This window comes from Lactuca serriola, chromosome 4 (assembly GCF_051521515.1).
Source record: "Lactuca serriola cultivar US96UC23 chromosome 4, Lser_US96UC23_V15, whole genome shotgun sequence".
Taxonomy (NCBI): Eukaryota; Viridiplantae; Streptophyta; class Magnoliopsida; order Asterales; family Asteraceae; genus Lactuca; species Lactuca serriola.
Genome location: NC_136411.1, coordinates 32268480 through 32291818, shown reverse-complemented (window position 1 = coordinate 32291818; position 23339 = coordinate 32268480). Strand labels below are relative to the sequence as shown.

The window sequence follows — 23339 nt, the reverse complement described above, 5'->3', positions numbered from 1 at the left end:
TATAGTCTAAACTCATGTAGAAAGTCTAAACTACAAGTTGGAAAAAACCACATGTCAATTCGACTTCAAACGAATTAGATATGCATGTTTTAAAACTTTCATAGAACACAAAAAACTGAAAAACTAAAAACTTTCAGCTTTGATATTGTCACACCCCGAAACCGAAGGCGGAAACGTCTCGGGGCGGAGGTGACTTCATGTGAATCATAACCAATGTACATAGTAAGCGAAGTAAAACACAAAACATTACATTACATAGATTTCATTACATCAGTTGAAAAGTAAAGTAGTACAAGTTTCATAGATATATAGTTTAAACAAAAGAAAGACGAATCTTCTACACATTCCGTCTTCACCAAAAGAGATCGTCGAGTACCTGTCTAAAGTGGACCTGGGAATACAAGCGGTTTGAAAATCAGCATAAAGCTGGTGAGTTCATAAGCGGTTTATTTTATGAAAAGAACGAGTTCCTTTAGTTTCCTGAAAAAGTGGTTAACCAAGAAAATCCCATATTTTCTTAAGTGTTAGATACCAAATCCAAATTGTAATGTAAAAGATGTACAATGAAAACATGATTGTTTTTATGATTTGTAAAGTTTAGTTATTTAACTTATTACACTTATCTGGTTACAAACTACTGTTACTCAGGAAAATCCTATACTTTCCTATATGTGTAAGTGTGAACTATTATTGGTTCTGTGTGAGCTAACTGATACTGATTCCGATTATGTTCATTATTATCCTTAGGAAAACCCCATGTTTTCCTGAATGTGTGAGTGTGTGTCTGTCATCCTTGAAACGTACATTAGCTTTACTACGTACATAAAGCTAGTAAATGAGTCTAAAGCGTTAATAATCTAGATTGCGAGTCCTTAACCATACTCAGACTAGATATGACTCGAGTCGTGGCCAGTATCCTTTTTATGACTTTCGTCACCCTTGAACCTTTCGGTTCGGCTGTAGCTAGTAGCCAGGTGTGGGATTGTCAGTCCCGTATAGATCTATACACTCAAGTCACGTTCTCCCTCCCGAAGATTCTGGTTACAGGGTTAGTCCTCCACTCTCTCGTGCCAAGGAAGTGTTACAGAGGACGTGTCTCCAATCTTTAAGATTATTCCTTACTTCTCGAGCCTAAGGAAGTAGTATCTATGACTAACTAGGTTCTAACATACCTGTCCTTTACACTCGGGCCTAGGTGTTATTATTAAGGACATTACAAATGTTCTATGTTTTCTAATGACGACTATCCATTTACACTCGAGTCGAGGTGCATTATTAAAGACATTACAATGTTCTATATTATCAAATGACTGTTGCCCTTTACACTCGAGCCTAGGTGTATTCTTAATGACATACCAAAGTTTTATATGTTCTTTATGGTGTCTGACTTTTATACTCGTGCCTATGGTATTTTATTACAGACTTTACAATGCTTTATGTTTTTTATCAATATAAGTATGAACAATCAAATGTGAAGTATACAATATGACAGTATATAATAAGAATTGAAAATCGGTTTTTAAACAAATAACTCTACAAGCTAAAACAGTTTGTTAAAAGGGTTTTCAATCCTTAAAAATGTACAAGTATGAAACCATTTAACTAAAATCATAAGTTTAAGTACAAGATATTCTTGTACTCTTGCTTGTATTCCCCCCCCCCTCTGAAAACATTGAAAAACCATTGAAAAAGGGTAGGGGTATGAACTCACCAGACGCGGAAATGTGTCGGATGGGATGCTAAACGTCGAACCAAGGCTTGAATACGAGCGAGGTTCCTATGTAATATTAAATAATACACAATATATATCTAATTAGATTTAAATAACTAATTAGATACACTTGAACATTCTAAGACACGAAAACACTCCAAAATGAGCGTTTGAAGTGACCCGGGTGGCGTTTCAGGACATGAATGGCTAGGATATGGAGTTTACTCTCCAAGAGTAAACTTTAAGGGAGTGTTCACGGCCTAAACACCACATCGCCATTATCAAGGAATTATTTCAACCATTTGGACTAATTGATGAGTTTACGGCAATAAACTAAGAGTTTACGGCCGTAAACTCTCACCCACATCATTCATAATTGTTTTGAAGGCCAAGGATTAATCACAAGTGATTCAACTAATTTTTACAAGGCTTGGGGTGAGTTTAGGGCTTCAAATGGCATCTATCTAGGAGTTTACGGCCCTGGAGCATATGCTCTGGCCGTAAACTCTCAATTAGAGAGTTTATGATATGTTTAAGGCCCCTAAATGATTTTTGGTTGGTTCTAGGATTTATTCCAAGGTTTATGAGGTGTGTAAGTTGCATTTTAACACCCAAAAAGGAGTTTACTCCCCATGAAATGGTGTTTACGGCCCAAGCTTGTTCTTGGGCAGTAAACTCATGTTTACTCCTTAAAAATGATATTCAAGGTGTTCTAAGTCCAATCCAATAAGTCCTTAAGCCATATCTAAGCTCCTATGGTGATTTGGAAGGGTTTTAAGGCTCAAAAACCCCATTTACATGTGTTCACGGCCTAAGGCTGATCCAGGGCTGTAAACACATGTTTATGGTCTTATCCCATGATTTAAACACGAAAATGAAGCCTAAGGATGTTATACTAGGAGCTAGGATGCTTACCTTGGTGTTTTAAGGCTTGAAATGGTTGATTTTGGCTTAACAAGATGGATTTGAGGAGAGAGGTTAGAGAGAGAGTGAAAAAGCTTCTAATGAGGCTTAATCCACTTTAAATATGGTTTGACTTGGATACACAGTGAAATTTTACCCGATACCGACGTTAACCGATGCTTTGGGTCGCACCCGATTAAGTTGTCGTTACCCGATATGGTCGAAACTATAATTTTTCAAATTACTAGTTCGGGACGTTTTCGCATGTTTCCAACATGTTTGGATACTTACCAAGTCAAAATAAAGGTTTTGACTTAATTGACCTAGTTCAGGACGAAATCGGAACAATTCGCTTAAGACGAGTTTGACGGAACGGTTACGGCGAGGAAGCAAAGTTTCGGGTTGTTACAGATATCTTGACTTTGGGGGACTGTAAGTCAATGAATATAAAACTAAAAATGGAAAATTCATAGTCTAAAATCATGTACAAACTCTAAACCACACATTAGAAAAATCGCATGTCAATCGAAGTTGAAAAGAATGAGATATGCATGTTTTAAACATTTCACAAAAACCAGTTCCGGCCCTAAATGTGGTTCCAGTTCCTAACATTGGTTCCGGTTTTTAGACCCGGTTTACACGGACCTAATGAACCTAAACCCGGATTACCCAGAACCCGGATAAAGTCAATTTTTAAACCCGAAACCAGAACCGGTTCAATATATTCCGGTTCTAACGGTTCCGGTTTCGGTCCGATTTCGGTTCCGGTCCGGTTTTTCGATTCTAAATTTCATCCCTAGTGAAGATCGCCTATTGTCCATGATCAGGTTCATCCTTCCATGCTCCACATCCTCACTTCTTCTTAGCCCCTGCAAATCAGAACAAATGTGAAATCTACATCTTGTATCAAGGACCCAAGAATGAGAATATGATGAGTTATTAGAAAATATAGTGTAAATACCTTCCGAGGTTGGCTTCACCTTGCCATCCTTAATATATTACAAGTACTTCGGGCAGCTTCGTTTCCAATGCCCTTTCTCGTGGTAGTAGAAACAAGTAGCCTCTTTGGGATCGGAGGCATGGGAGCGTCAGAACTGACCTTTCCTTTCGTTTCATTGCTTGATGATCCAACTGGGTACTTTCCCTTCCAATTCTGCTTTGGAAGACGTTTCCTCTTCTTTCCCCTTCCATGCCCAATGGTCAAAACTGGAGCAGCAGCAGGAGTGGAGGTAACACATTTTCCCTTCATTCCTCCTTGAGCAGTTCGCAGGAGGTTCTAGAGTTGATCCAATGTGGTCTCTTGGTTGTTCAGATAATAAGTCAAGATAAACTGATCATAACAACTGGACAATGAGTGCAAGACTATATCAATAGCCAATTCCTCATCAAAGTTCACATTGAGCTTTAGCAAGCGTTCCATGTACCACTGTATTCTCTGCATGTGGCTACTGACGGACTTTCCATCTCTGCATGGAAAACGTAGGCTACAAAAATTCTATGCATTAACAGGAAAACATTCAAACAATTCGAATGATTAGGGCACATGCAACCTATTGAGGATCTATGTCTTTCAAGTAAAGGCAACATACTATGAACTATCATCCTATAAAACTTTTCTAATGGAAAACTAATTTTATAGGTTAAGAAACTTACTTTGAAGATTATTATTGTAAACAACATTTGAATCCTTCTTCAAGCCTTTGGTAGCAAACACCACAAACATTGTGCCTTTAGTGGTTCACACCCAAGACTAGAAACTAAGGATTATGAGGGGGGGGGGGGGAGAGAGAGAGAGAGAGAGGATGATTTTTGGTCAGAACTCTTCTAAGAAAACCAATGTTGAATTTCATAGCACTAGGGACCTATTTATAGTACAACCAGGAAACCCTAGATAAGTCCAAACCAAATATAATAGTATTATCTTGAACCGGGTAATTATCCAGCTTCCTAATTATCTACATGGAGAATTCTAGAACCCTAAAGTCCCTCTAAAAATCGTCCATGCCTTGTGGATGGTTCTAGATTGCCTCTTGCTAAACTATTGAACAATTGCACTCTAGTCCATACACTTTTAATTAATTCTTTTAATCAGCAAACTAATTCTAATTAATTTCTGATTAAATATTAATTAAATATCATAATTTCTAATTAATATATTATTCTCATAATATATTAACAAATTATATATACCTATTTATTAATCAATTTACAAATCATTCTTTCCCTCCAAAAGTAATCATGTCCAATTGCCAGCTTTGAAGGCAACCTAAAAGGATTGTGATACTATCAATTTAAGTCTATACCAGTTATAATTATGGGCTTAGACACCTAATCCAACACTTCTGTTGTTGAAATTAAGGACCAACGAGAACAAGAAATAACAAGGATGATTTATACCGAAGGTTTGCCTTTTAATCTTGTAAGAAATCCACACTACCTTATGGCTTTTCAATTTGTTGCTACCAATAAAACTGATGCTTATGTACTTTCTGGTTATAATAAGCTAAGAACAACATTACTATAAATTAAAACGATAACGTTCACAGGTTATTGGATCCACTTAGGTCTACATGGAAATAAAAATGTGTGACTATTGTGAGTGATGGATGGAGTGATCCTACAAGAAAAACTCTAATCAATTTCATGGCTACCTCAGATAATGGTCCTTTGTTTCAAAAGGCAGTGAAATGTTTTGGGGAAGTAAAAGATATATTTTATATTGCTAGATTGATGAAAGAAATCATCAATGAAATTGGTCATCAAAATGTTGTGCAAATCATTACTAACAATGCAACAAATTGTAAGGCGGCTTATCACGATCGAGATTCTTGTCACACCCTCAAACCAAGGATGGCGGAAACGTCTGGGGGTGGAGGACTTCATGTGTAGTATCACAACAACGAGTATAATATTGCTCAAAGTAAAAACAACAAACATAAATATAATTGAAAATGTTACACCATAGTATGAGTTTACATGTTTCTAAATCAATTACATTATGTTGACAAAAATGAAATGTTTAACGCCTTAGCGTTCCATCCTCAAAAGCCGTTGATTTTATGTTTTACTAATTCCCTGAGAATAGAAGTAGTTTTGAAAAAGTGTCAACAATTAAGTTGGTGAGTTCATAAGAGTTTTATTTGATAAATTTGTCATTTTCCTTGTAAAAGCGAATGAATATAATTCCAGAAAATCCAATATTTTCTTTATAAAATGTGTAATGAAAGCTCCTATGTTATGCAAGAATGTACCCTAGAAAGACCCATAGATTTCCTCTATAATCACCCAGTTTATATAAGTTATATAAAATTTAAGTTAAATAAACCGTCAAATATAATGGGTCTGCCCTAAGTCCACAACCAAATAAGGAAAAGGAAGTAAGGTGGGCCCACCAATTCTACGTTGATCGCGATGAAATTCTTATATAACTCTAACATATGCACTTAGCGATTATAACCGGAAACTAACAAATTCTAGATGAATTGTAGTTCTAATATCATAAAACCATTTTGTGTAAACTTAGTACATTGTAATGTACCCCCTTGTATAAACTCGATACTTTGTATTTGTACCCATTCTATATGAAAACCCGGTACTTTGTAATGTACCCCCTTGTATAGACCCGATACTTTGTATTTGTACCCCTTCTATATGAAAACCCGGTACTTTGTATTTGTACCCCTTTTATATGAAAACCCGATACTTTGTAATGTACCCCTTTTGTATAGACCTGGTACTTTGTATTTGTACCCCTTCTATATGAAAACCCGATACTTTGTATTTGTACCCCTTTTATATGAAAACCCGGTACTTTGTAATGTACCCCTTTGTATAGACTCGATACTTTGTGTTTGTACCCCATTTATATGAAATGAAAACCTTTCGTATTGAGTTTGAAATTTAACTGTAACATAAACTATACCTATTATAGTTTATCATAATGTTTGTAATGCATATGCAACCTAACTATACCTATTATAGTTTAGCATATTTGTGTGTGGTGTATAATAGACTTAACTATACTTATTATAGTTTATTATAATTATTTGTAGTGGTAGAAACCCTTTGTATATGATTCATACCTTTAAAATAAGGTGAATGATATGTGCTATCAGTAACATATATCCAAATAATACTACGCACCTTGCTCAACAAGTTACAAGGTGTAAATAGGATTGTTAACTACTTTATAGTTTTTAACTTTTCTGTTCCTATTATTGGAAACTTTGTAGAAAGATCATCAGAGGTCAAAATTTAGATCCGTAAACTCTGAGAATTTAGCAAATGTTTCTAGTTTATTCATAAATTTTCTTATGATTTTTAAAGACCTCTAACTTGTGTAAAAATGTCCAACTTCACAGACTGGTCCGAAGTGGTTTCTGAAATGATAGGCTGTTTTGTAAAAATCATCATAAATTGTAGAAAAATCGTATGGAGATGTGAAAGTAGTCATTTTAAAGGTATTAACCTGAACTATTTGAATATTAAACAGTTTTGGAAAATAAAAAGTTTATGAAGGTCAAAACAATCCGTGAATGGGACTCAACTTTCCTGTTGAAGGCTGATGATAGAATTTAAGTTATATTATGGTGATTTAACTTGTATTCCCCCCCTAAAACTTGAAGAAAACATGAAAATGTAGGGGTATGAACTTACCTTGTGTGGTTTCAGTGGATAGATGTTGAAGAAGGGAAGTGTTCAACTCAAGAACACTTGGAAGGTTGTTTGAAGATTTGAAGATCTAACACAAATATGAAGGAGTTTGTGTAAAGAATCTATGATTTGAGTAGAAAGGAGTGAAATAATCATATGGAGGATGATAATACTTACCAAAAGTAGAAGAAAAGCTTGGAGAATAGCCTTGAATCTCGAAATTTAGAGAGAGAATGTAAGAGAGAATGAAGTTTGTTCTTTGGTGGAAAATGAGAGAAATGTGAAGAGAGAGGGGAGTTTTCCAGCCTTTGATCAAGAATGTGGCTGGAAAAATGATGGAAAAAAGAACAATGATTGACTAGGTATGGTGGAAGGACAAGGGTTGGTCATGGAGTGGGCATGGGTGGTTGCTTGTGTCATACACTAAAGTAAAGTCAACACTCCACCAATAATATCCCACCCACTCTTCTTGATAAGGATTGCACTAAAAAACGTGATTATTCATGAAGTATGGGGTCTTATATGTTAAAATATGTTTTTGGGTGAAAATCCCACGCAAAAATCATGGAAAACAAGCCTAAAATGAAGTCGTAGTCGAATACTGGGAAGAAGGACTAAATATGCGAGGCTTCTGGCATGGGGGACCGAAGGTGCGAGGGTGGGACCGAACTTTGGTTGTATGGCTAGGACCGAAATGAACCGAGAGTACATGGAGGTGAAATGGATCAAAGGCGAAAGGAGGTTCGGTCCGAAGGGAGAAGGTTCGGGTTCGGTTCATTGGCAGCTTCGGGTTCGGTTCAATGGGGCTTCGGGTTCGGTCCTGAGGCTTCGGTTCTCAGCAGGCTCGGTCCCAATTGGGGACCTTCGGCCCTAAGAGGGTTTGCCCCTAAAGAGTGGGTTTCGGGTCCTTAAGGCTATTTTACCCTTTTAAAATAATGATACGTAAACCCATAAACCCTTTCTCGATCAATCCTTCACAATCTTCTGCTATTCGTTATTCCCTTCTCGCAGGAACTGCCATCGACCCTGGAAGTAGGGGTGAGCGTCGTGCGGTTAGGTGTGGTTATTGGCGAAAACCTCAATGCTAACCACAAATACAGTTAATTCATTTTTAAAACCGATCGGTACGGTCATTTCTGCGGTGCGGTTATGCGGTTATTTTTGCAGTGCGTTTTTTTATTTGTGGTTTGGTTATTAACCGCATAGATTTGTTGTGGTTATTTAGTGCGGTTATTTTGTGTGATTTTAACCGCAGTTAACCATTTATGATTTTGCATGACTCGTATGAATAATTAATAGTTTTTTAAATGGTTTTAAGAGTTCAAACATGTTACTTGTAATAATACTTAAAAAAATCATAACGTATAATACAATTAACTTAAATCACAAACAACTAATATCTTAAAAACTTCAAATCATTAGTAATTAACAATAAATATTTTAAAGTACGAGTTAAGGAGGAGGCAATATTGATTATTTGAGTGTGAGTGCGTGAGTGAGGCCAGGGAAAACAATGTGGAATTTTTTTTTTGAGAAGTCCCACTCAGTTCAAAGACTCAACTTTTAGTTCTTTTTTTTAATGTATTAATAATTAAAAAATTGTATATAATATTATAATATACGTGGTGCGGTGCGGTTTTTTTGCGGTTTTTGAAAGTTAATAACCGCACCGTACCACAAATTTGCGGCTTTTGAAAAATAGAAAACCTCACCATCAGTTATCGTTGCGGTTACGGTTTATCAGTTGTAGTTTATGCGGTTTTTTCGGTTATTTTTAAGTGTGGTGCGGTTTTTGCTCACCCCTACCTGGAAGCCATCGACGATCAGGTTTGCGTTTTCATCAAATTTTTTTCATCTTGCATAAATCGCACCTGTGATTTTCTTTTTTCTTTTGCTTCTACCTGTTTGCTACTTCCCTTCTCGCCCCTGTGATGCTTCTTTTTTTCTTCATCCTTGATTATTGTTGTTATTTGCTGCTATTGATGCTAGTGATTCTTGTTTACATTTACAAATTCCTCTACGTGTTTCTTTTTTCTTTTGCTTCTACCTGTTTGCTGCTACAGAAAACTCGCCCTTGTGATGCTTCTTTTTTTTCTTCATCCTTGATTCTTGTTGTTATTTGCTGCTATTGATGCTAGTAATTCTTGTTTGCATTTATAAATTCCTTTGCATGTTTTGATTCAACATTAGGGGTGAAAGTTTAGAATTTTATTCATTCGTTACCATGATTCAATATAGGTAATGGACACTGTCAATGTTCATGATGCGGGTATTGATACACCCAAACTGAAAGTTACAAATAGATTTAATTGGGATCTTCATACATTCAAAGGGTCTCTTGAGGAATGTATGAACGAGCTAAAAAACAGGAATAGAGGGGATACTTATTTCAATAAGATCGCGTGCCAAAATTTATGTAAGAGGCTTTTGGAATGAATAGTTAAAGATTTGGACAGAAATCAAAAGAAAAACAAATGGGACATTATGTGGAAAGAGTTCAAATATTATGACCGTTTAACAAGACTAGAAACGGGAATTTCAATTGATCCCGTGAGAAATATAATCTCAGCATGAAAGGAATAGTGGGATGAGAAAATAAAGGTAATAATTATAAATTTTATCTAGCAATTTATTATTTGTATTGTGTTTTTCGTGATATTCTCGTGATATTCTCATTTTCTACATATAGGAAGATAAAGAGTATGCTAAGTTTAAGGATAAGAATTTGGAGGTATATGAGACATATTACAAGGCTTTATTTCGGGATACCGTATCTTTTGGAGACAAGACTAAGGTACCTTGCGAATTTGGCGACAGTAGCACTCCGGATGATGTATAATTTGTGGATATTACGGATCGAAAAGAACCTAGTGATGAAGTCCTCTTATTTGATGATGTTGATCCTTTTCTCACATATGATAGTTCTAGTAAGAAAAGGAGGGGAAAGAAGTTAACTCCCAAGCATGACAACAAAAGAAAATTTTAAGGAAAAAGTATGGTAAGCTTGTTATATGAAGAGATATTGGACACTGTTTTTGATGTTTTGTTAACAAGGAGCACTCAGACCTCAAGACAGACCACACACTCACTGACAACAGAAGATTGCATGGAAATTGTGTCTACTTTCCTGGGTTTTGAAGAAGGCTCAATAGGATATTTGGAAGCATTAGAGATCTTTCTAAAGAAGCCAACTTTCCAGAATTTTATGGTTCCAAAGACTGATGAAACAAAGATGGAGTTTCTCAAGAGGCTTATAGAGAAAGAGAAGTAGTTGAATACATACTCTACTTTGATATCATGTGTTAGACTTATCCTTTTATATATTAGGTTGACTTTAAACGGTTGTCTTGTGTTAGACTTATCCTTTTATCTATTGCGTTGACTTTAAACGGTTGTTTTGTGTTTGTTTTAACGCAATTCCGTTTCATGTTTGTTTTGGGGTCAATTTCGCCTTGCCCCATGATTTTACTTTTGTTTCCTTTTCCATGATTTTGCCATGATTTTATGTAGTAGGTGGTAAATCTCCATCTTACCCTTTTTTCCTTTTCCTTTACTAACAAGATATTTCATGGCCAATGACGACTCATATGTCAGTAATGACTCTTGTGATGAAATTAAAGAAAATGAAGAGATTCAAACGCTTCTTTTATGTGGGCTTGCTGTGAAAGGGTTACTATTGACTCATAAATCGAAATACATATGTAGACGTTGCCGTTCATCTTCGCGCACATGAAGCATGCTTATCAATGAAATCCTTAACGATCATGAGAGACGATGTTATGAACTTTTCAGATTATGTGTCTGGGTTTTCAACATGTTATGTAGGGATCTTGGTTCACATTATGGGTTAAAGAAATCACGTCGTATATCTATTCAAGAGTCCTTTGGTATTTTCATGTTGTACTTAGCGGATTGATGTGGAAATCGGTTAGTTCAAGAGTTCTTTAACCATTTTGGGGAAACAATCCATAGGCATTTTCATAAAGTCTTGGATGTTGTGGCTAACCTAAGGACCTCATCAAACCAAATGCTAACTACAATAAAACTATACCAGAATATGTTTTAAATAACCCTCGGTATTATCCATACTTCAAGGTACTTATTTTATTGCAAAGTTATGTTATATGGTGAATTTGTGTAATTGTAAAAATAATTGGTAACTTATTATATTTTTTGAATTTGTAGAATTGTATTGGTGCTATCGATGGAACACACATGAAGGCCTCTGTTCCACAACGTCCGCAACATGACCAAATCAAATACATTGGACGAAAGAATGTGTTACTCAAAATATTATGGCAGCATGTGATTTCAACATGTGCTTTACCTTTGCATGGGCTTTATAGGAGGGGAGCGCACATGACCTGAGAATTTTTAATGAAGCACGAAGGAGACGTGAAGCTAAGTTTACACTTCCAGCCGAATTTAGTATTATTATTTATTAATAGAAGTTTTATATTTTCAAACGGTATAAATGAATAACAATCATATGCTTTATTTGTACTTCTATAGGTAAGTTTTACCTCGTAGACGTCGGATATGCAAATACAAAAGGTTATCTTCCTCCCCACAAAGGTTTGAAGATCTGTTATCATATTCTTGATTTTAGACGTAGACAGACTCGTGCCGTGCGGGAACTAAAAGATTCAAAGAAAAATTTAACTATTATCATTCGTCACTTCACAATGTAATTGAACGAACTTTTGGAGTCTGGAAGGCTCGATGGGTGTTACCAAGAGATATGCATGTAAATTTTGACTTCGAGACCCAAGTGAAAATTTTGCTAGCTTCAATGGTGATTCATAATTACATTAGAATGATCGGTAGTGGTGATGCAACATTTCGAATAGCGCAAGAAGAATCTTATATTCCACGCAATGATGAAGAACTCGATGATGGTATTGAGCCACATGACGAAGTATTAAGTGTACAACGTCGAAATGACGATATGCATATGAGTGCAGTACGCAATATGATTGCAGGACAGATTTTCTTAAAGTCAAACACTCATGCACGTAATGACGTATGATTTGTTTTGAAACTCTTTTGTATTTTCATTTTATGGTTTAATGTAGTAGCATGAAACTATTTTGGATAATATGGAATGGGTTATAACTATGTGTGATGGATAATATGGATCTAGAATGAAATTTATGGTCTAATATAGGTTTGCATGATAAATGTTTTTTTAGTTCTTGGATAAGAAAATTATTATTATTATTATTTCAAAAGCAAAACTCTTTTGTTTTAATAAGAAAAATATGTCAACATATAAGAGGAAGCTATTTTTGGTCATTTTACTCATATAAGCTATTTTGTTTGTCAAACACTTAAAAATGTTTATCAGTTTATTGCTTATTCCCACCACAATAAACTAATCCAAACACTTTTGTAAAAAACTGCTTATTCCAACCGCAATCAGCTAATAAGTTATAAGTTAATTTATTCAAATACCTTCTTAATGGTGGAATATAGAAGGTAACGAGAGCATTGTGTTACCAAAATCCTCTACATGAACCACCGTTACAAAAAGTCAATACTAGGACCAAAAGTGAAATTTTGGCCAAACTATATGATCCATTCAATTTAATTTTATTTAATATATTTCTAATATACTCTTAATGAGATAATTAAAAAATATATAAAATAATGATATTGGTCATAATTTTAATAGGTATGAATATTTGTAGGCTAAAAGATAGAAAACAATTTAATTTCTTTTACTCTAAAAGAAATACAAAAAAAAGGGGCAAACTTAAAGGGACCTTTTTAGTTCAGTGTCGGAAAAGGAGGGATCAAATATACAAAATAGACATTTATAACAACCCCGCCATATAAACCATATCTTTGCTTCCATTCTTGTAATCGGCGGTCTTTCAAGACTTCAACTCCCAAAGTCCCACCCATCTGAACCCTAGGGCCTAGAGCTAAACCATTCAGGTTTCCTTTCAAACTTTTGATTATCTCAACTTCATGAAGTTTAGTTGTGTTAACAGTTGATATAACTACGCTGTTCTTTTCGTTATTATCTTTATCGACTATAAACACCGGACCTAATTTCATCACTTTTTATATATTTGGTAGATATTTTCAAACATTTACAATTTTAATCATGAAGAGAGGGGAACGTTATCCTCTTCATAGATGTCTAATTGTCTAATTGTCATATAACATGCTATAGCAATTATATAATGCTTTGGGAGGGATAGACACATGTAACTCTGGGAATTATGTATTGTAACATTGATATAAGATATATGTGGTGATCACCTAAGGAATTTAGAACTGTAGTAGTTAAACAAAATATATTAAGATAGTATTATTGATCATGTGCATGTTTGTTTTTCATTTGTATATTTGTCTTCTCGTTCTATATATTAGTTGTATTTTGCTTTGAAGTAACCAGTTCATATACGTTTGAAGCAAGATTCATATTTTATTCTACTTTACAGCCTTGTGAAGTATCCAACCTTTAGGAACTATGAAAGCTCAACGCCAAAGCTCCGATAGAATCAGCAATCTCCCTCAAGATATAATTGAAAAAATTCTGACTTTTATGCCAATCAGAGATGCATTGAAGACGAGCATTTTGTCAAAAAAATGGAGGCATTGCTGGAAGGGAATGCCTAAACTTGTATTTGATGATAGGCTCAGTAATGTATCATCTGATATGGAAGATGTCAAAAAATATAAGCTTGTCATTACCATATTCCATGTTTTGTTGCTACACAGAGGTCCGATATTGGAACTTTGTATTTGTATCTCAGATGAAGAAATTTTTAATGAGATTGACCAGATAATACTTCATCTTTCATGGAGCAAAAATATCAAGAAATTCATTTTTGAAGTTTATCAATTCGATGAATACTACAAGTTACCAAGTTCATTCTTTTCATTGCAAGGATTAGAACACCTATTTCTCAAATATTGTATAATTGAGCTTCCATCAACGTTTAATGGATTTAGTACGTTGAAGAGCCTGAAATTTTATGAGGTTGACATCAATGCCACTATGCTGAAGCGATTCCTTATCAGTTGCCCACTACTTGAGGAATTTACATGGGTAAATAAAGTCCATATAACTACGACTCATGTAGTTTCGTAATATAAAATATCTTCTTACAAATGTATTTATGCAGATTGGATATGATTGTTTAGACTTTACAGGAGGAAACAAGTGTACATTTGTAGAGTTGTTTACGTGTTTACCATCGGCTCAAGTTGTGAACATCTCTTGGTTTGAGAACAAGGTAATATATAATTAACTTGGTTGTTTTTATCTCATGCAAGAATATTTGTTTTAATCATTAATGTTCTGGGATTTGGTTAAAGGACTTCTATGCAGGTGTTATGTCACAAAAGCTCCCCACTTCACTAGTCTACTTGAGGATACTTGTCCTTCAAGTGTGTTTTCATGAACAAGATCAGATTTCCTCCACTCTCTGTGTGATCAACAGCTCTCCGAATTTAGAGAAAATTAACTTGAGGGTAAATGAAAACTATATGTTATCACATGTTGGTAATGAATATTCATAATTTTATTGACAATTTTGACATGTTTTCTGATTAGATGATTCGTTATGTTGCACAAACTTGCACTACTTTGCTTGATCCTCAAGATTATTTTGGGCTTAAGTTGGATCATCTTAAAGAACTGGTGATAACAAGTTTCCATAACTATGCTTCTGAGATGGAATTTGTAAAGCTCATAATGGGTAAGTCGCCTCTGCTTAAGAAAACACGAATCAAGCTCAGTACATCTGTTTCTGTTGACGAAGAAGTTAAGATGCTTCGAGATTTGGTACTACATTCATTTCCACGTGCATCACCAGAAGCCAAGCTAATTATCGAACGCCCGAAAACGTTGCCTGCAAAGCAGTTAAGTGTTAGTGATACAAGTTTAATTGTTGAAATATAAGGATTGTTAAAACACAATGCCTTTATTATCTATTTTGAACCTGTTTACATGTCTTTTGGATTGATTATGATTACTTTTAAATTCCCAAATTCGTTGTATCTTCCTCTATTTTGATGCTTGACGACCAATATATAAACACAAGTAAGAGTTTACATGTCTATAAAACTGCTTTTCCAATGATATAACCCCGGCCCCTTTTTAAAAAATCAAAAACTGAATTTAGGTGTAAATGCAGTCTAAATTTGAAATGATGGAACCAAAACTATAAATTAGCCATTTACTTGAACCAACCAGAAACCTTTTCTATCCTATAGCAAATCCGTTTGGTCTGTCCCAAATCGAAGAAGATGAAAAGAAGATTGGAGGTAAATTTATTTGTCATATTTCTCTCAAAATCAAAAACTTACATGCACTTCCTCTGATTATGATTCCTTTTATACTTGTAATATATCTGTTAACTTGATTTTAAAACAATAATTTGGAGTACAAATATGCGACTTGTTGAAGTTTTCATTGATCCTGTTCGCTTTGTTTTGTTGCATGTCATGATTTTGTCTAGTTTGATATTCAATATAATACATTTGTTGCTTTGAACAAGTAAACACAATGTGATTATTTCGATTCTGATCTTAAATTTACAGAAATGGCAAACCATAAATGCACATGTCGATCGACTCCTTGTTTTGCTGTTTCGTGCTGCTGACAACTCTGCTTTTGCGTGTGTAGCTTATAAAAAATAGGCCAAGCCCAGGCTTCTCATATAGGGACCTATAGGGACGAACATTGTTGTCTCTATAGGTTCAAAAGTCGTCCCTATAGATGTTTGGGACGACAAGTCGTCCCTATGGCTTTCGTCTCCATAGCCCCGTCGCAACAGATCCTTTTGGTCGTCACTAAAACTATCGTCGCAATAGGTTGTCTTTAAAGACGACATGTCATCCAATTTTGGTTCGTCGCTACAAGTTGCTGGTCTCTATAACTATATCTATAGAGAGGACAAATCGTCTCTATAGCTTCATCTATAAAAACAACATGTTATCTCCATAGATACCACTATAGAGACAACTTGTCGTGTCCATAGATACAGCTATAGAGACAAGAGGTGGTCTCTATAGATAGAGATACAATCGACAGTCGTCATCCTATAGCAACACCAGGTCGTCGTGGTTGATGTATCTGTAGAGACGATATGTCGTCTCTATAAATACACCTATAGAAACGACATGTCGTCTCTATAGGTTTGCCCATACATGAGCTGACATTTTTTTTGGTACTTATAACTTTTCTTGCTTCTCTTAGAGCTTCTCTCTTCTCTTCCCTGCATCACCATAATCCCACCCCATTAACCATAAGCATCATATTCATGGATACAAAATTACTACACCACATTAATTTCTTAATAACTACACCACATGTTTTTTCTTAAAATACAGAAAAGCAAAGAAGCTTCAAGGCTTCATCAATTTAGCCACTAAACTATTTTTTTTTCTACAACAATTAAACAACTATACTTTTTTTATCGTTCAAAAAACAATCATCCTCAAATAAGCCACTACCGCTAATTTGATAAAACAGTTGCCATTTTCTGTTTTTACCTTTTCTGTTAAGTGTAAAATAATGAAAGTATAACCGATTTTTATTTTTAACTTTTCAAAATCAAGTTGCATTATATACATAATACCAAAGAGACATTTATGTACCTGGATTTTGAGATCTCTTCTCTAGGAGGAGGTTTATATTTCTTCCTCTTCTCAAAAGTGGTAGGTTTTTCTTCTTGTTTTTTTCATCAGGTATCTCCACTATAACTGACAAGAATTAAGATTACACAACAAAAAGACAGATGTTTAGAACTATTAAATTAGCCTCAAAGAAAACCTTTTTGATGCAGTGGGCAATCATTGTCCCTGTATGCGGGCACTCTTCTACTACCTTTTTTTGATAAGTTTTTATAGTTTTTATTTTGAGCATTTTTCTGACTCTTGAATGAAAAGGACAAAAAAAAATCCAAGCTTTTGTCCACTGCATCAAAAAGGTGGAATCAGAACTAGCTCTCTATTTGTGTTGTTTCTTTTTTACTTATAAAATGTTACCTTTTATCCCATTTTAATGATCACCTATTTTGCTCGGACTCCTTTACTTAGCAACTCCTCTCCAGCTATATTGGGTTTCCCAACCCAGTCATTGATTCAACCTGGCATAACAGAAGGTGATAACTGATAATTAAAAAAATTGTAATTAAAAAGGAAGATAGAAAGCTTCAATTTTAATTTTAACATCACTAAACCTCAGCAACTTAGCAAGTGCTTCTTGTTCTTCAGGTGTCCCAAAAAAGACTTTTGAATTTTGTATATTGATGAATTATGATCTGTAAAGTTGGTATAAGCTACCATAAACTTGAATGAACCTTTAATTAATCACGTATACCTGGAAAACCCATGTCTTTGTAAAGGACCCACCAAGACCAAACATAAAAGTGTCTCGTATGCACTACTGGAACTGTTGATTATATCATCATCTTCTCTCATACCTATCAAATTAATCCCCTCATCTTGAAAAACATCCAAGAGAAGTTTTGCATATATGATAATGACAGGAGGGGTGTGCAGATGTGCATTAAAAATCATCATATGCATAACACAGAAACCTAGATAAAAAAAACTGGTGTAAATTTATAAATTTAAAATGATTCCAAAAACTAGAATTTGATTTTGTACAAGTACGAAGATATGGATAACTATAAACACAACATACCTTATGGAGCATCAAAAATACCATTTCCAAATTCACCCTTGGTTAGCACTTTGTGATCAATAGTACCAGAAACTGCACCAGTAGGATCCTAAAGCTTAAACCAACCATATAAGTAACTAAAAGTTAACTTACATAAACAATTTGGCATATTAAGTACAGACTTGATAACATCAACAACCTGTTATATACCGAATAATAGATGAAAGAATGGACAACAGTTTGAACTTACAATCAAACCATAGTCACAACAGTTTGAGCTTACAATCGAGTAAAACATATCCGTGAAATTTATAATTCGAAGACTAAAATTGGAAATTAATTTATGGAGTTGCAGATAGGATCATACGAATTTGAAGAATAAGTAAATAAACAAAACAAAATTAACAAAATGAAGTACCAAATTGACAACCCTACCAACAAGAACAAGCTAACTTAAACAAATTTAGTCATGATTTCAGTATCAGTATTAGTTATAAATCCAATATCACAAGCACCAATTATGTAATTTATACAAGTCTACTCTTACATCGAGCTTAGAGCAACCTGATTAATCGCAGATGTTGCTCAAACAGATGCCAACTCTAGTCAGGACCTAGATGTTGCTCAATATCTCGATATTCGTCCTCAATAGCAAAATGAGGTTGTCAGTAATTAGAAATCAAATTTCCTTTTAATCGCAGAAGCTATGCTGGGAAACGAGAAACAGAGATGGAGATTTGCTTATCGATGTGAGCAAAACGTCTCATGTGAGAGCAACTATGAAACCATACAATATCACAAGTTAGGGACGGAGAAGAAGGAACAAAAAACATAGAAAAATTAGAGATGCGCATGAGCTTGAACGAACCTGTAAAGAAGAATGGAGATTTTCTTGAGCTCTAAAAACCTTGAACGAACGAGAAATGGAGATGATTCAAGTGTTGACAAATGATGTGAGCAAATAGCCTAAATAGCCTCCTGAGAGAGGAACAGAGAAGAAGATCGGAGACCACCAAAGGGAGAGGGATTCTCTGATGTGAACCTATGGAGACGATAAGTCGTCTGTATAACCTAAAATAAACGACTCCTTCTTCCGTTTTCCAGTTAAATAGATTAAAAAATATATATTTTTGTCATAGGGACGACAATCGTCCGTATAGTTATCCTCAAAATGACTTCTTTTCTGTAAATAGATTAAAAAAATTGTTATTTGAAATTTTTGTTATTTATAAGAACGATAACTCGTCTCCACAACTATTACAAGAATGCGCCAAACCCACTTCTTTTCGCGCTTAATATGTTGAAACGAGTATTTCTTTTCGCGCTTAATATGTTGAAACGAGTAGTTGTCTCTATACCTTCAAAAGTCAAAAAAAGATGGTCAACTCTATTGGGACGACATGTCGTCTCTACAGGGAGACTATAGCAACGACAATTGTCGTCCCTATGGATTTCGTCCCTATAGATGCTTATTCTTGTAGTGCAACCTTGTGTTTCTTCTGTTTTATTAGAGCTTCTCCATAATGAAAATGCATATGCATGCATGGTCTCAAATACAAAACACCTTACAATAAGGAAATCCATCTAGCTGAAGTTAAAACATGTTTTTTTAGATGAATGCTAATCGGCTACACAAAACTTTTATTATCACGGCAACCTTAAATGTTGTCTAAAAGGCCCCGTTAACGGAAAATTGTTTATAATGTCATTTGCAACATGACCAAGGATTCTTTTTCAAATTTTTCATCATCTAATAAATATTTTGATAGACAAAAGATATGCTCGGTAAAAATATGGTTGGAGGAAGATGAAGCTTCAGTTGGAGCCGAAGTTAAAGTTGAAGCTAGTGTTGGAAGCTAGAATATGTAGCATTGATTTTTAACAGGAAGTTGTGTTTTTATTTGTATAGAAATGTTTAGCAAAAAATATTTGCAGTTTTTTTTAAAAAAAAATTGCAAAGTTATATAAAATTACATCCGAAAAAAAAGATACATAACATTTAAGGGTAACATAGTACTTTTGTTATAATAGGCTGAAACGTTACTTTAAAATCACTTGAAATAACTTTTGAATTAAAAGGTTTATGTTCTAAATTAAAATTTGAAACTCATACTCTCAAACAAATTTTTTGTTCCCCTAAATCGAGCTTTTTTAAAAAAGTTAAGGTTCTAGCTCCTAAAAGCAGCCAAAAAACTCATTGCCAAACATGCCCTAAATACAAATTTTCGTAAATTAAATTACTAAGTAGTTTGCCCAAAATGGCAAGTTTAATATCATTGAAGTATATTGTTATACGTTAATTTGAGTAACCAACTTTTTTATTTAGATATACCATTTTTACCGGCTACAACTACCAATTTTGGTGCTTATTTGGCATGTGGTATTTTTTTATTATATTTTATTTGTTTGTTTATAAATATTTATTTTAATATTTATATTGATATTTATTATGTATGTTTTTTATTCTTTGCAAAAAGAAATTCATGAGATGATGAACCAATGGACATTTCGGACAATCTCCATGATGTCTCACATACACCCTTCTTATGCTTCTTCGTTTAACTCAGTTCCAAAAACATGAAGTTTTTGGTCTTTTGTGAAGGGAGGTAGATGATAAAGATTTGAGTTAGCGAAATCAAATTACCAATTGATCTTAAAAAAAAAACTTTTGCATAGTTTTGTTATCACATTTGATGACAAACTGTGTTGTGTTTCTATTACTATGATATAGGCATATAGCCAACATGTTCACTTCAATATTATATCTGAATTTACTATATTACCGAACCTAATTTCATCACTTTTTATTGGTAGCTAGATATTATCAAAAATTTACATTTTTAATCATGAAGGGAGAGGAACGTTATCCTCTTTATAGTTGTCTAATTGTGTGTTAGACGTTTCATGATAATAATGACATCATATAATTTGGAGCAATTGTTAGTATAGTCTAACAAACTTTTGTCTTTTGGTTTAAATTACATATGAAAAGAATAATATGAATTCTTTTTTCCCAGTTTAATAATAACCTGAATTTTATATGCGATTGAGAAGAATTTAGTTGGCATAATTATACGTTTATACACATGGACATCCACGTAGATCTCTTTATTCCTTTTTCATTTTTCTGAAAAAAAATTAATAGAAAACTTAAATGGAACATAGATGGGACAGAGGGAGGAGATCATGAGAGTAGTCGATCGGAAGAAAAGAGAGCATTTGGGTGTTTCTGGTAGGGCTGGCAAAATTGTACTATGGAAAACCAACAAACATGTTATCAATTAACCGAACCAAGAAACTTGGTAGCTAATATATTTGGTAGCCAATTAATCAATATCGGTACGGTAATGATATAAAAATTAGAATATCATGGTAATACCGTACCAACCAATTCATTTGATATATATATATATATATATATATATATATATATATATATATATATATATATATATATATATATATATATCAACTGTTAATTGTATTTAGTGTTTGCAGTTTTAATAACATTATATTAGTCATTTGGTCGTATTAGTCAATCATTATTACCACATTAAAGCACAATATTAAAACGTTACTTTAGCGTTACTTCAGTAGAATTCTTTTGTAAACTAAAAGAACTATGTAACTAATTTCTATACTACACATCAAATTCTCGATGTCTTTGCTTATTTTTAAATCTTATAATAGAAAATTAAAAGAAGTTGATATATACCATTGCCAATTTGTACCAACCAAACTTGTTGGTAGTCAAATAAATTGGTACCAAGTATACTTGATACGGTACCGGTATCAAATTTTTAATACCAATTATAGTTGATACGGTACACGGTTTAGAGAAAAATGAATTCGTACCGTACCAATTCCACCCCTAGTTTCTGAGGTGTCTAGTCGCCAAACATAAACAAGAAGTATAGAGAAGATCGAGGCTGCAGTCAATGACGGAGCTAGATGGGGCGTTGGGGTACTACAGCATCCCCAAAAAAATTGTTTTATGTATATAAAAAGATTTATTTGTAAACATGTTTTATGTTATTGTACCCTCAGCTTAAGATATTGTACCATATTTTTTAATGTCTGGGATATGATAACTACATCGAATATATATTGATAATGTTTGTACCCCATATCAAAATTTCTGGCTCCGCCACTTGCTGCAGTATCTTAGATGGAGAAAGATATATCGAGACCGAAATTGAAGGTAAAACCTATTGTTTTTCTTTTGGTTCCCTGTAGGAAATAAAATTGTGTAGCTAGGGTTCGAATAAGGTAGGGATTTATGTTGAATGTTGAAATTGGTAGAAATTTTGGATAAAAATAAGTTGGATCGTTCCAAAAAAGAAGCGCTCACTTGTTTTGTAGAGGTCTTCCATTTTCAACCTCCATCTTCATCAAGTGCCATGTTTTTGATTTTGTTTTATTTGGTAAACACATTTCAAGTTACTTTCTGGGTTTTTTTATGCTTTGAATTCCTTCATTTTTTTTCTGAGTTTTTTTGGTGTGTTCATGATGGATTAAAGGAATCTGGTGGTGGGAGGTGGACAATGGTGGTGATGATGATGGTGGGACTTATGATTTTAAAAAACTATTTTTCAAACAGGAAAAGAACAAGAAAAAATATTTTTTTAATATATAAAAAATACATTTAACAGAAAAATCCATATGGATGTCATCTCATCGTCACATGAGTTAACCAAAAAGCCATCTCAAAGCTAGCTCACCAAGATTACCAGGCGACCCCTTTACTTTGGGATATTTCCCTGTTTAACTCCAAATTTGAAAGTTTAAGGAGCCACACTGCACATAAAAAAAAAAAAAGCTTTAGTGACCATTTAAAAGAAAAGGCAAAAGTTTAGCCCTATCACATGCTATAGCAATTATATAATGCTTATGAGGGATAGATAGGTAATTTGGGAATTATGTATTGTAATATAGATATTGAAACTGTGGTGACCATATCATATGGGTATAATAAGGAATTTAGAACTCTAGTAGTTAGACGAAATATATCTAAGATAGTATTACTGATCATGTGCATGTTTGTTTTTCATTTGTATATTTGTCTTTTCGTTCTTTTAGTTGTATCTTGGTTTGAATTAACCAATTCATATACATTTGAAGCAAATATTCATATTTAATTCTACTTTACAGCCTTGTGAAGTATCGAACCTTGTTAAGACATGAAAGCTCATCCACAGCAAAGTTGGATAGAATCAGCACTCTCCATCAAGATATAATTGAATTATTTTTGACTTTTATGCCAATCAGAGATGCATTGAAGACAACCATTTTGTCAAAAAAATGGAGGTATTCCTCGACAGGCAAGCCAAAACTTGTATTTGATGACAGGCTCATTAATGTATCATCTGATATGGGAGTTGTCAAAAAATATAAGCTTGTCATTGCCATATTCCATTTTTTGTT

General features: G+C 34.1%; 1 protein-coding gene and 1 long non-coding RNA gene across 11 annotated transcripts; one reads left to right on the top strand and one right to left on the bottom strand.

The window, feature by feature from the left end:
- Positions 1-13134: 13134 nt before the first annotated feature.
- Positions 13135-15266, top strand: LOC145101281 (F-box/FBD/LRR-repeat protein At1g13570-like). Its single transcript, XM_079038461.1, has 5 exons — positions 13135-13207; positions 13720-14330; positions 14407-14517; positions 14600-14755; positions 14838-15266. Exons 2-5 carry the CDS (start codon positions 13749-13751, stop codon positions 15183-15185), a joined length of 1197 nt encoding a protein of 398 aa, XP_078894587.1. The 5' UTR covers positions 13135-13207; positions 13720-13748; the 3' UTR covers positions 15186-15266.
- Positions 15267-15683: 417 nt separating this feature from the next.
- LOC145101282 (uncharacterized) lies at positions 15684-18991 on the bottom strand. Of its 10 annotated transcripts, none has more exons than XR_013705578.1 (8): positions 18784-18991; positions 17937-18692; positions 17610-17829; positions 17470-17550; positions 17276-17376; positions 17061-17204; positions 16886-16990; positions 15684-16503 (listed from the first exon to the last, which is right to left on the bottom strand). It is a non-coding gene; the product is annotated as an uncharacterized LOC145101282 (long non-coding RNA). The 10 variants fall into 10 exon arrangements; XR_013705579.1 differs by having other exon boundaries at positions 17115-17204; XR_013705577.1 differs by lacking the exon at positions 17061-17204 and having other exon boundaries at positions 17937-18030; positions 18463-18692.
- Between the last annotated feature and the right edge of the window lie 4348 nt (positions 18992-23339).